General features: G+C 38.4%; 1 protein-coding gene across 1 annotated transcript; it reads left to right on the forward strand.

The window, feature by feature from the left end:
• The first annotated feature begins 360 nt into the window (after nt 1-360).
• Nucleotides 361-13401, forward strand: kctd3 (potassium channel tetramerization domain containing 3). Its single transcript, XM_058750338.1, has 18 exons — nt 361-750; nt 1227-1280; nt 1501-1546; nt 1756-1829; nt 1921-1979; nt 2081-2161; nt 2268-2423; nt 3693-3783; nt 3860-4050; nt 4132-4247; nt 4336-4423; nt 6953-7069; nt 7154-7324; nt 7401-7556; nt 7679-7775; nt 7990-8189; nt 8271-8409; nt 9768-13401. The coding sequence occupies exons 1-18, from the start codon at nt 680-682 to the stop codon at nt 10339-10341; spliced, it is 2481 nt and encodes an 826-aa protein (XP_058606321.1). The 5' UTR covers nt 361-679; the 3' UTR covers nt 10342-13401.
• Nucleotides 13402-13431: the final 30 nt, after the last annotated feature.

Consider the following 13431-nt stretch of genomic DNA (forward strand, 5'->3'; position numbering starts at 1 on the left):
GAGTCACCTCACCTCGCCTAGAGCACACATTTAAGTCACTAAACATATTACTATGGTAATTATTATTAGTGGTCAATTGCATGACAGTTGGCCACGGAAAGATCGTGGTACTAATAAGTGGCAACCCGCTCCCTAAAAAAGCGCCTTCATCTCATACTAGTGTATTTTAGTGTACGTGTCTTTTTATAATTATATTTTAAGTGCTGTTAATTTCTTTATTTGTAAAAACTTAGTAAGTAGGAAAAAAAAATAAATAAAAAATACTGAGTGCACCTTTAAGATTGTAGATGTGAGAAGTCCAGCTCCTCAAGACACACTCCCAAAACACTGGGCGGGGTCTGCGTCCTGTGTCAGGAATGACGCCGTTCGATTGGCTGACGCTCTGATGAGTCCACAACGTTCTAGCATCGCTCTATGGCGTCCACAACACTGAACGCAGCGTTCACAAGTCCCATAGGCTACAGAAAAAGGCATTTGATAGTTGAAGGCCATGTTTTGAGTTGTTTATTAAAGCTCTGAATATGGAGAACACTGTGTACGAACAGTTCCATCTCGTACGTCCTTCTCATGGCGCATAATTCATGGGTTCGCTGGGTCGTGAGGAAGATTAAAGAGAATCTTGAGGACCCCAGCTTGATCGATGCACAAACTGGATAATCAAACTGTACGGAATTAGAGGATGGCTGCAATTGGGAACAGTTCAACATCTGGAATGGGTGACATCATCCAGCTGAATGTCGGAGGAACGAGGTATGCTGACGTCATGACTTCTTTGCACGAACGCGAAGTCAAAACAGTTTTATTTGAGATCAAAGGCTACCTCAACGTGTAGCGGATTTGGACTTAGATGTAACGGTGCACATAGTGTGTCCGCTAACCATGTCTTAAACTATAAAGCACATCATTTTGAGCTATTCAGTTCCTTATTTCATCCCCAGCCTCCACATGTTTGACTGCAAGATGTCACCATAACATCCAAAACCCCCTAAACTACCATCATAATTAAATGGAAATGTATAAACAAAAGAAATACCCTAGAAGTAACAGTGCCCCCCAAAATATCACGGTTACTTAAGTTACTATAACTGTGCATTAAAAAAATATAAATACATGAAGGCTTCTTACTGTAACAATAACTGTAAACCGGATGTTAGATCATTGTAGCTCACTGAGTGAAAGAGAAATGAGAAGTGATTGTATCATAAATCTTATCTACATATTTTCAGATTTAGCACATCAAGGCAGACTCTGACATGGATTCCTGACTCTTTCTTCTCAAGGTAAGATCAGATTGTCTGAAGCAGCACCATAGCATGTTGTTTTTCTGCTCTTTGTTTCTGAGTTCTGAAAGTTGCAGTATGCTACATACATCAGTCTGAAAAGTTAAAGGAATAATGTGACTTTTCATAATATAAACGCTTTATAGATCTTCCAGAATGATCCTCTTTGTATGCATATTTGCTAAACTTCTATCCATTCTTCTCTGTGTTTTGTGCCCAGTTTACTTAGTGGAAGAATATCAACACTACGGGATGAAACTGGAGCTGTGAGTAGAAGTCCTGAAAAGTAGTTTTACCTGTAATTGTGTTTATAATTGAAAACATACCAAAAAAAAAAAAAAAACTGAATGAATACTGAATAACCATGTTTTGTGGGTTCTTTGTTAAAAATAATAATTTTAACGTTTTCAGAAGCAAACAAATTCGAAATGTATCCAGCGCTGAAAGAGATTTTTTTTTCTTTTTTTTCTACAAGATATTTATTGACAGAGACCCAACAGCATTTGCACCCATTTTAAACTTTCTTCGAACGAAAGAATTGGACTTGAGGTGAGACATAACATATGCCTATTTGTTATCCGTTACATATACCAAAAATATATAGTTTCATGTGTGTAATATTCATGCTTTCTCTGGAAAGGGGGGTTAACATAAGTATCCTGCGACATGAAGCCGAGTTCTATGGTATTACACCCTTAGGTATGTAATAGAAAAAGAAATGTGACTGAATAAGGTGCAGCACCTAATTTATGCATGTATAATTCTTACCTTGCATTTCTATTTGTCACTGATATGGTTAGTCCGACGCTTACTGCTTTGTGAAGAACTGGAACGATCGTCATGTGGAAGTGTGTTGTTTCATGGCTACCTCCCTCCACCAGGTACGGTGAGAGTAGATCTGTGGAAGATAGAGAAAAAACAGTCACAGTTTCATCCTCTGTGCCAAATATAACACATCAGGATGAGGCTGGTATTTTTGTCCTTCAGCTCTCCCAGCGCGGAGCAGTGCAGGAGGGCAGGGTGCAGCTGTTGCAGGTCCAGAGGAGCGTTCAGGCCCCAGTGGTGCAGAGGGGGGTTACCCTCGTTCTTGCCCTCAGTCTTCTCTCCCTGGACCATCTGGGGCAGATGGACCTCAAAGACTGGGTGAGTAAAAACCGTGCAGTGACCACTGTGGTTACACTAAAACTGAGATGTTTAAAGATGCTGTGCGAAAAAATATATATTTATATGTATGTATGTATATAAACATACTTTAAGAAGATTTTAAAAAATCGCCACTGACTGTGAATATGATTTCACATATTTGTGTTATCAGTGTTATAGGTGTCATAATATGGTGTTAATAAACCATATTATGTAATACTTTCATAAATGTATTGTGGATTTTGAAAGCTGTATTAGATGCAGCAGTATAGAGTACGGAGAACATTAGAACTGGGCTGGCTGTAGCTGTCTCAATGCAGACTGGAGAACAGCATGTACTCCATTCTGGTATGGGCATGCGGAGGGGTGGGGGTGGGGGTGCCATGAAGACAAAGTATTCCCCTTACAAGCAGTAGTGCAGTAGGCAGTGTGAGGTCATCTTAAAAGGCCTTTTATATCCTCTGTGCCAAGCGAAGTCATGTGAGAAGAATGATGAAAGAGAGCTGGAGAAAACAAGTTAATGGACAGGCCTTCCTTTTAACCATTTTATTGCATTTTGGTGCATTTATATATCACAGGGCAAAATGTACTGAGCCAACATCACAGAGAATTTGGATAATAATTGTTTAAAAATGGACAGAACGGGGAAAAAAAAATTAAATATGTGTTTGCATAGGATTTGTTGTAATGGTACAAAAAGAAAAGTGATAATAGCCACTAATAACAGGCAAAAATAAAATAAAATAAAATGCAAAAAAAACAACAACAAAAAAACACAAAATGACCTTGTTATTGTATTATCATATTATTACTATATTTTTTGTTTTGTTTTTGTTTTTGCATAAAATTTGAAACATTATTACTTGTTGTTAATAATATATTCATTAAAAGTCTACTACAAATATAACAGGGTCCACTGAACTGAATGTTTTTATGCTAATTTCTTTTTTTGATGAATTGTGTTTTTTAACCACACAGACAGTAAGTGTCTGTTAGTTAAAATTTTTAAAGGGATAGTTCAGACAAAAATGAAAATTCTGTCATTGAAAATCTCTTTACTCATCCTCAAGTTGTTCCAAACCCGTATGAACACGCAAAAAAAGATATTTTAAAGAACATGGGTAATCAAACAGTTGACCGCAACCATTGACTTCCATAGTACTTTTTTTCCCGTACTACAGAAGTCAATGGCTACCGTCAACATTTCAGCCTACTTGTGTATCAACGTACTGAGGTATTGTTTTGGAATTTTTTTTAATATTACAATAGGATCACCAGTGGACCCTAGGAAGGTGCTGATTGTTGCTGGCCATCATAACTGGATTGTAGCTGCTTATGCACATTTTGTCATATGCTACAGGTAAAGCTACAGACCACATGACTTTGAAATTTAAAATAATAAGGGTTAAACTCACCAGACTTGTATTGTTCTTTAGGATAAAGGAATCATCCGGCTGGCAGCAGGTGTTTTCCAGCCCTTACCTGGACTGGGCCATCGAGCGGGTGGCCCTCAATGCAAAAGTTGTAGGCGGCCCACATGGAGATAAAGATAAGATGGTGGCAGCATCATCAGAGAGCAGCATTATATTGTGGAGTATCCAGGATGGAGGGAGCGGAAATGAAATAGGTAGAAAAACAGAACGAAAATGAAATGCGCAGTCACTCATATGACTTGATTTAAAGATAATGTTTCTCTGTCTTTGTGAAGGTGTGTTTAGTCTTGGAGTACCAGTTGACTCTCTGTTCTTCATTGGGAGTCAGCTGGTCGCCACCAGTCACACGGGGAAGGTAGGAGTGTGGAACGCTGTCACCCAGCACTGGCAGGTAAAGCAATTTAAATTTTATACTACATTCAAACATAGTATCAGGGTTCATATTTTATTATTTCATTTGCAATGCATCACTTGTACAGGTGCAGGATGTGGTACCCATCACGAGCTGTGACACTGCTGGCTCCTTCCTCTTGCTGGGCTGTAACAACGGCTCAATTTACTATATTGGTAAGCTGCTTATCTTCTCCTGGACTGCATTGAATTCATTTTTATATGACCTGAGTGGTTAATGAGATGTGCAACTGGCAGTAGCAGAATCAGTGTTGAAAATGTAATTACAATTGCATAAAGACGTCAGTGTAATTTTTACATAGGAAATAGGTTAAAAAGTAATATGCAATTCATCATCCTAATGCAGTGCTGGGATCCACATGCGTTTGAAGTTTAAATCCTAATGTTTTGTGAGATTTTAATGTAAGGAAAGATAGGCTTATTAGATATAATTTTAATTAATATATGCAGTATCTCACAGAAGTGAGTACACCCCTCACATTTTTGTAAATATTTTATTATATCTTTTCATGTGACAACACTGAAGAAATTACACTTTGCTACAATGTAAAGTAGTGAGTGTACAGCTTGTATAACAGTGTAAATTTGCTGTCCCCTCAAAATAACTCAACACACAGCCATTAATGTCTAAACCGCTGGCCACAAAAGTGAGTACACCCCTAAGTGAAAATGTCCAAATTGGGTTGGTGTTACAAGGTCTCAGGTGTGAATGGGGAGCAGGTGTTATCGCTCTCATTCTCTCATACTGGTCACTGGAAGTTCAACATGGCACCTCATGGCAAAGAATTCTCTGAGGATCTGAAAAAAAGAACTGTTGCTCTACATAAAGATGGCATAGGCTATAAGAAGATTGCCAAGACCCTGAAACTGAGCTGCAGCACGGTGGCCAAGACCATACAGCGGTTTATCAGGACAGGTTCCACTCAGAACAGGCCTCGCCATGGTCGACCAAAGAAGTTGAGTGCACATGCTCAGCGTCATATCCAGAGGTTGTGTTTGGGAAATAGATGTATGAGTGCTGCCAGCATTGCTGCAGAGGTTGAAGGGGTGGGGGGGTTAGCCTGTCAGTGCTCAGACCATACGCCGCACACTGCATCAAATTGGTCTGCATGGCTGTCGTCCCAGAAGGAAGCCTCTTCTAAAGATGATGCACAAGAAAGCCCGCAAACAGTTTGCTAAAGACAAGCAGACTAAGGACATGGATTACTGGAACCATGTCCTGTGGTCTGATGAGACCAAGATAAACTTATTTGCTTCAGATGGTGTCAAGCGTGTGTGGTGGCAACCAGGTGAGGAGTACAAAGACAAGTGTGTCTTGCCTACAGTGAAGCATGGTGGTGGGAGTGTCATGGTCTGCCGGCACTGGGGAGCTACAGTTCATTGAGGAAACCATGAATGCCAACATGTACTGTGACATACTGAAGCAGAGCATGATCCCCTCCCTTCGGATCCAACATGATAACAACCCCAAACACACTTCCAAGATGACCACTGCCTTGCTAAAGGACTGGCCAAGTATGTCTCCAGACCTAAACCCTATTGAGCATCTGTGGGGCATCCTCAAAAGGAAGGTGGAGGAGTGCGAGGTCTCTAACGTCCACCAGATCCGTGATGTCGTCATGGAGGAGTGGAAGAGGGCTCCAGTGGCAACCTGTGACGCTCTGGTGAACTCCATACCCAAGAGGGTTAAGGCAGTGCTGAAAAATAATGGTGGCCACACCAAATATTGACACTTTGGGCCCAATTTGGACATTTTCACTTAGGGGTGTACTCACTTTTGTGGCCAGCGGTTTAGACATTAATGGCTGTGTGTTGAGTTATTTTGAGGGGACAGCAAATTTACACTGTTATACAAGCTGTACACTCACTACTTTACATTGTAGCAAAGTGTCATTTCTTCAGTGTTGTCACATGAAAAGATATAATAAAATATTTACAAAAATGTGAGGGGTGTACTCACTTCTGTGAGATACTGTATACTACCATTTAAAAGTTTGGGGTCAGTAAAAGTTTTGTTTAATAAATGAATACTTTTACTTAGTAAGGATGCATTAAAATTATCTAAACTGACAGTAAAGACATTTAGAGTGTTTCAAATATTTATATTTCAAATGAAAGCTGTTTTTTTAACTTTCTATTAATCAAAGAATCCTGAAAACAATGTATCACTGTTTTCCATAAAAATATTAAGCAGCACAACTGTTTTCAACAGTTAATAATAATAAATGTTAATAAATGTAAATGTAATGTAATAATAATGTCATGTAATAGTAATAATAAATGATATTAACAATAAATGATTCTTGAGCACCAAATCAGCATATTAGAATGATTTCTGATGGATCATGTGACACTGAAGACTGAAGTAAAGGGTGCTGAAAATTCAGTTTTGCCATCACAGGAATACATTATGTTTTAAAATATATTAAAATAGAAATTTAATTATTATTACTAACGATATTACTCTTTTTACTTTTATTCAAAAACAAAATATTTTGAACAGTAGTGTGTATGAACTTAATTTTTGAGTTTTTATATTTAAATGTACATTTAAAAAGTATTAAACCCATTTTACTTTTGAAATGTCACCACTGTAACATTTGAAATACCTCTAATATGTACACGTAATATGTTAAATTAGAAGATGATAAAGAAAAGACCTAACCATATTCTCTTCACTCTCAGACATGCAGAAGTTTCCGCTGCGAATGAAGGACAATGACTTATTGGTGACAGAGCTGTACCACGACCCATCGAACGATGCCATCACGGCCCTCAGTGTCTACCTGACTCCTAAAACCAGTACGTCCAATGATGGTTAACTAGACTTACCAAGATGAATGAAGTGGTTAGTCTGGTCAGTCACTGATCTCACTGTGTTTGCAGGTGTGAGTGGGAACTGGATTGAGATAGCTTATGGAACCAGCTCAGGGGCCGTGCGTGTCATCGTGCAGCATCCAGAGACCGTTGGATCTGGTCCACAGCTCTTCCAGACCTTCACTGTCCACCGCAGCCCTGTCACTAAGATTATGCTCTCTGAAAAGCACTTAGTTTCAGGTAAAAACTACTCAGATATAGGACGATATAACGCAAAATGGTGGTGGTCTGTAAGTTCGACCTATTTTTGTTGAAGTGTGTGCTGACAATAATCACGTACGCACATGGACGGTGACGCGCTTCAGAGGCATGATCTCCACTCAGCCAGGATCTACTCCGCTGGCCTCCTTTAAGATCATCTCACTGGAGGAGACAGAGAGCCACAGCAGCTATTCCTCCGGCAATGACATCGGTGAGAGACTTGCTTGTACGATTAGAATTGAAAAGCTGTTATTGTCTTCCTTTATCCTGTGAGCTGAACTGCTGTTGTAAGCAAACCAGTAAAATATCACTTCACCTGCTGTTTCCATTCAGGCCCATTTGGGGAAAGAGATGACCAACAGGTGTTCATTCAGAAAGTCATTCCTATTACCAACAAACTCTTTGTTCGCCTCTCCTCTACGGGAAAAAGGTACATTTGAGACACGTTTAATTCTTAAACTGAATAATATGCTAAATAAATATCTCATGACTTAGTGTTGCTATTCATGGGTATTTAGAGTACTATTAAAAATACCTTGGTGATTTACTCACCCTCATGTCATTCCAAACCTGTATGACTTTATTTTGTGGAACATTAAAGAAGATATTTTACATTTATTTATTTTTTTATACCTGTATTTCAGGATCTGTGAGGTGCAGGCTGTAGATGGCACCACCATCACGTGTTTTACAGTGCGAGAGTGTGAAGGCTCGAGTCGCATGGGCTCCAGACCCCGCCGTTACCTCTTCACTGGCCATGCAAACGGGAGCATTCAGATGTGGGACCTCAGCACCGCCATGGACACGGTCAACAAGAGTGACGACAAAGCCAAGCGGGAACCAGGTCTGATTATTACTGTGGACAAAATAAGGAAAATAAATCGTCTGTTTGATAAAGTTGTGAAATGATGTTACCTGTCTGCAGAGGTGGGAGGTCCAACTGAGGAGGAGCTGCTGAAGCTGCTTGACCAATGTGATTTGAGCACATCTCGCTGTGCCACGCCCAACATCAGCCCCGCCACCTCCGTGCTGCAGCACAGCCGGCTGCGAGAGTCCTGCTCCAGGTACTGCAGTCCAAAGCCTTATTCACAAGTCTGTATTTTTAAATAAAACTCAATGGAAAAACTCTTTCTCATGCCAAGTCTGAAATATTGTAGTGCAGTGATTTGGACGCTAGATGAACTTCTAATTGATTAGATCCTGAATTTGCTGGTATTGAAAATCAAACAATGATAAAATTTAGCAACAATGAATAGCTTTGGTATAAAAAATTACACGTTTTATATTGATATGAACAGACCTTAAAGGGATAGTTCACCTAAAAATGAAAATTCTGTCATTGATTACTCAACCTTATGTCGTTCCAAACCCATTCGTTCATCTTCGGAACACAAATGAAGATATTTTTTGATGAAATCCGAGAGCTTTCTGACCCTCCATAGACAGCAAGGGAACTACCATGTTCAAGGCACAGAAAGGTAGTGAGGACATTGTTAAAACAGTACATGTGACATGAACTGTAATTTTATGAAGCTATGAGAATACAAAGAAAACAAAAATAACGACTTTATTCATCAATTTCTTCTCTTCCGTGTCAGACTTTGACGTGCATTCATGGGCAGTACCGTGACGTATGCGTGATGCAGGAGCCAGCGTTCTGCGCCTTGTTTACAAGCAAAGGAATGTACACGCATGCGTTGTGGTACTGTCATGAACATGCGTCGAAATCTGACACGGAAGAGAAGAAATTGTTGAATAAAGTAATTTTTTTGTGCACAAAATGTATACTTGTAGCTTTAAAAATGTACGGTTGAATCACTGATGTCATATGTCACATATTTTAACGATGTCATTACTACCTTTCTGGGCCTTGAATGCGTGTCAGTTGCGTTGCTGTCTATGCAGAATCAGAGAGCTCTTGAATTTGTGTTCTGAAGATGGGTTTGGAACAACATGAGGGTGAGTAATTGATGACAGAATTTCAATTTTTTAGCCAAAAATGAAAATGTACTCCATAGTGACCAAAAGAGCCATTAAACAATATGACTGATGCTATATTCCAAGTCTTCTTTATGAGAAGAGAACAAAAAGTTTGAATGTTTTTCACATCTTTGAAGGCACATATTTAAAAAATGACAAATGATTATGGCAATCACAAAAAATTATCAATGAATAACATCCTATATTTCAGTCCGTTCCTTAAAAGCTTTCAAATGACTAAGATTGTACAGCACACGACACATGAGCTACTTTTATGTTTTTTTGGCCTTGGTCACTATGAAAAGTTGTTGTATGGAAAAAAGCTGCAAAAATATCAATTTATAAGTAATATTGTAAACAAGCAATGTCAAAATTGTAATTCTTTGGGTAAACTATTTGTAATCATATAGCAACACAAAATTTGATTTTGTAATTTTTACAGCCTTCAGCTGCAGGCTCAGGAGCCCATCCCTGAGACGGCCACCTATGGAGCCTTGCGGCCATACCGAGAAAGCCCCTTGCTGGCCCGTGCTCGACGCACAGAGAGCTTCCACAGCTACAGAGACTTCCACAGCTTAAACCTGACCAAGGCCCTGCTGGAGAACCACGGACAGTGTGGATCCATGGAGGACGAGATGCATCAGTCAGCGGGAGAGAACAACACTGAGGACCCCGACAAAAGGAACTCTACCATGGATTTCTGGGGGTCCAGATCATTCGAACCTCAGTCTGCAGCCACACGCAAACCCCCAGACAGCCCTGGAGACCAGCGGCGAAGGGCCCATTTGATGGAGGAAGGGGCTGCAGACTCTAGACCGGATGGAGGCAGGAGGAGGGGGGCATTTGAGGCTAATTTTCTAAGCAGGAAAAAGGCCCCTCCGGTTCCACAGCTGAGCCCCCCACCGGCAGGAGCTGATGGAGGGGGCAGCGACTCGTCAAGCACCGCCTCGCCCTCGCCAACTAAAGTGTCCACATCTCCACGCCATCGCAAGGCTCCTGATGCAGCATGTGAGTGATGGTTTACACAGATTTGTCATACGCAGAGGACGTACCAAATACAATAATCAATGACAGGAAAAAGAAAGTAGATGAATGGATGATTTCAAAAGTGAAGTGTTTCAGAACGTGGACGTGAAGGTTTGGCAGGACGGCAGCTGGCAGCTAAAAAAAACTCACTCACTGTGGACAGATTTAAAGGGAAAATGCACAATACAAATGTACCTAATCCTCTCTTTGCTGCTTTTTCCAGGCTTAAAAATCAGATACATTTACTTTTGATTCCTTGGAGAAAATTAATAAAGAGCGAGTAGATTAATTATTATTCAGTCAGACTTTAGCTTTGTTCACCTGCATGTAAACATTTTTTTTTTTCACATTTACTCACCCTCATGTCATTTAAAACCCATAGGACTTTCTTTTGTGGATCAGCAAGGGAAAGGTTTATCAGAATGCCTTTGCTGCTCTCTTCCATACAATGAAAGTGCATTTAAAACTTTAGATTCAGAGCTCTGAGTAATAGAATTACACGTGTTACTATTAATGATCTTTTCTTGCATTTGCATTTGCTTTCATTGTATTGAAAAGATCAGTTTGGACACTCTGCTACTTTTGTGTTCCATGAAAGAAAGAAAAATCATACAGGGATTGAAAGACTTCAGATTTTGGGTGGATTATTGGTTTGCTATTCTCTTGTAAATTAAGTTTTAAAAAATGGATTAGCATGCTGATGCTACTGGCTACTAACGGTACCTTCTAAACACTGTGATGCACTTTATTGTCTGTCTTTACATTCATCCCTTTATAATGAAAGGACTGAACTTCAGCTAATGATCAGGTTTGAAGGGCAGGTCAATAGACTCCACTGCTGCCGTGAAGGCTGCAGGAATCAGAAGCCGTTTCTTTTTTCATTAATCCTTTCAGAGGATTTGTGCTCTCTGAACTTTCAGCATGCATCTGCAGGGGATTTTTACTTGCTCTATCCATTTTTGGGATTTATTCAGTGCCTTTTGCTAATTTGGATAGATACTGCTGTGAGAAATCAAAACAGACTTAGCTTTTTTTCTCTCTTTCTGATGTGAGAGTTAGTTGGATTATCACATTATGCAACTGATTTAAGTGATTTTACTGGCAGGATAAGAGACTTATCAAGATGAGCGATGAGAGAAAAGAAAAAAAGAAAAGAAGGTATGAGGTGTGTTTTACAGACAGTGGCCAGATTTAAAGGTGATATACAATTAAAAATAGAATTTGTACTAACAGATTAGCTTTGAAATGCTTTTAAAATGCTACAATACAAATTTCTAATGTCTAAATTGCCATGTGAATAATGTCGTCATAAAGTATCATTTTATCATTTGCATTTTCACTTCTGTTAAGAATATATTGTAAAGAATTATTTATATTTGACATGAAGCTAATTTTGCATCGTCAACTGATGAGCATGGTCACTTTCTTTCCAGCAATCCACTTTGTGTACAGGTTATATCCTGCCAGAGAAAATGTACAGTATATATCTAGCTATCAATGATACATATCCAATATAGGCTATTAATGTACTTATATGTTGCTAAGTGAGATTATTATTGTAATTGTAACTAAATGAAAGCCTTTAACAAAGTACTTTCACTTTATATAAAGGAAATGATGAGATCTCATTAATGCTATGCAATCAGTGATAGTGCTGACAGTAGGCTACATAGCCTAAAACTTGAAAATGAATAGCAGAAGGTGCTTTTGACAACAGCATGAAGCTAGGAACATAACATAATACAAATAATTAGCCCCTGGAAAATCGGTTTCATTTCTCAAAATTATGTTGCTCATAAATCTATAAAATGCTTCTAAATACATAATACATCTACTATACATATCTGTTGAGAGCAAGGTAAAATAAATGTAATTGAACATTGTACTTTATGTCATTTATTTGCTCTCTGAGTTGGGGAATATTTATTTGACAAGCATATGATTCTTTATGCTTGCTTTCAGAAAGACAGTCATAACCTGATTTGTGTTTTCAGTCTGGTTACTGTATAATTTTATCTCCAGACAAGAGTTTTTATTTGTGTTTTATCTAACAAGACTGGCTTACCTGCTGCACAGATCATGACATGACTACAAGAGGAAAGTTTATGCTACATGAAATATGTAAAAAAGAAAATGGTACATGCACTACAGATCGGTACTCAGCTTCTGTACATTTCAGGTGGCACAATAAAGTAACCAAACAAAGCAGCGTCTCAGAATCTTTGATATTTTTTTAATAAGCATGGTAACATCAACATTACAAACAACTTTCTTTTACATTTCACAGATCTCTATAACAACGATTATCCATATATGAGCGTACGAGTCACCATAACCACAAAAATCAGATTAATCTTAGAGTGAGCTCTGTTTTATAAAAAAATTGAAATAAATTATTGCAACAATAAATAATACTTACACTCCTAAAAAAGTTCATGTAAAAATGTGTTTTTTTTTTAGGATAGTGCTGTTTCATTTTTGCTAATATCTATGTGAAATAATAAGAACGCATGTATAATTAAATATATTCACACTTTACAGGTTTAAAACAACCTCTGATAATAAAAACACATTCACATGTAACAATGATGACGATTTTTGGAGTATAACATTTAAGACACTTGATCCATTGGCATCATCACAAATGTGTTCACACTATTTCTCAGTCTAATAGGCACAACACCACATTAGCTAACATTTCCATTAATACAGGACACATCTACCGGATTGACTATCTTCCTCATTCATGTGTCTGTAGGGACAGAAGAGATAAACTTCCTCTCTATGTTGGCATGAATAATTTGGAGACTCAGTTCATTAATACTTTATGATTGCGGTAATATTTCATAGCTACGCAGCCAGTCATAAGACTCCATTTAAAGCTATAATAATACAGTGCTATTTTCAGAACAGACTGATACCTCTCTGCATCAGTGCTAAGCACATATTACAGCAAAAGATGTCTGATAATAAAGTACAAGTATGAAATCAGAAAACAAAATTCAAAAGAAGTATATTCTGTTTATCCTGTCTTTTATATATACTGTATATATATATATATATATATATATATATATATA

This window comes from Onychostoma macrolepis, chromosome 17, assembly GCF_012432095.1.
Source record: "Onychostoma macrolepis isolate SWU-2019 chromosome 17, ASM1243209v1, whole genome shotgun sequence".
In the NCBI taxonomy this organism is placed as follows: Eukaryota; Metazoa; Chordata; class Actinopteri; order Cypriniformes; family Cyprinidae; genus Onychostoma; species Onychostoma macrolepis.

Bases quoted from the DNA above. Each gene is read 5' to 3' on its own strand.
- kctd3 (XM_058750338.1), top strand. From the start codon at position 680: ATGGCTGCAATTGGGAACAGTTCAACATCTGGAATGGGTGACATCATC. The intron at 1,547-1,755 runs GTGAGTAGAAGT...TTTTTCTACAAG, and splicing joins TACGGGATGAAACTGGAGCT to ATATTTATTGACAGAGACCC. The intron at 4,051-4,131 runs GTAGAAAAACAG...GTCTTTGTGAAG, and splicing joins AGGGAGCGGAAATGAAATAG to GTGTGTTTAGTCTTGGAGTA.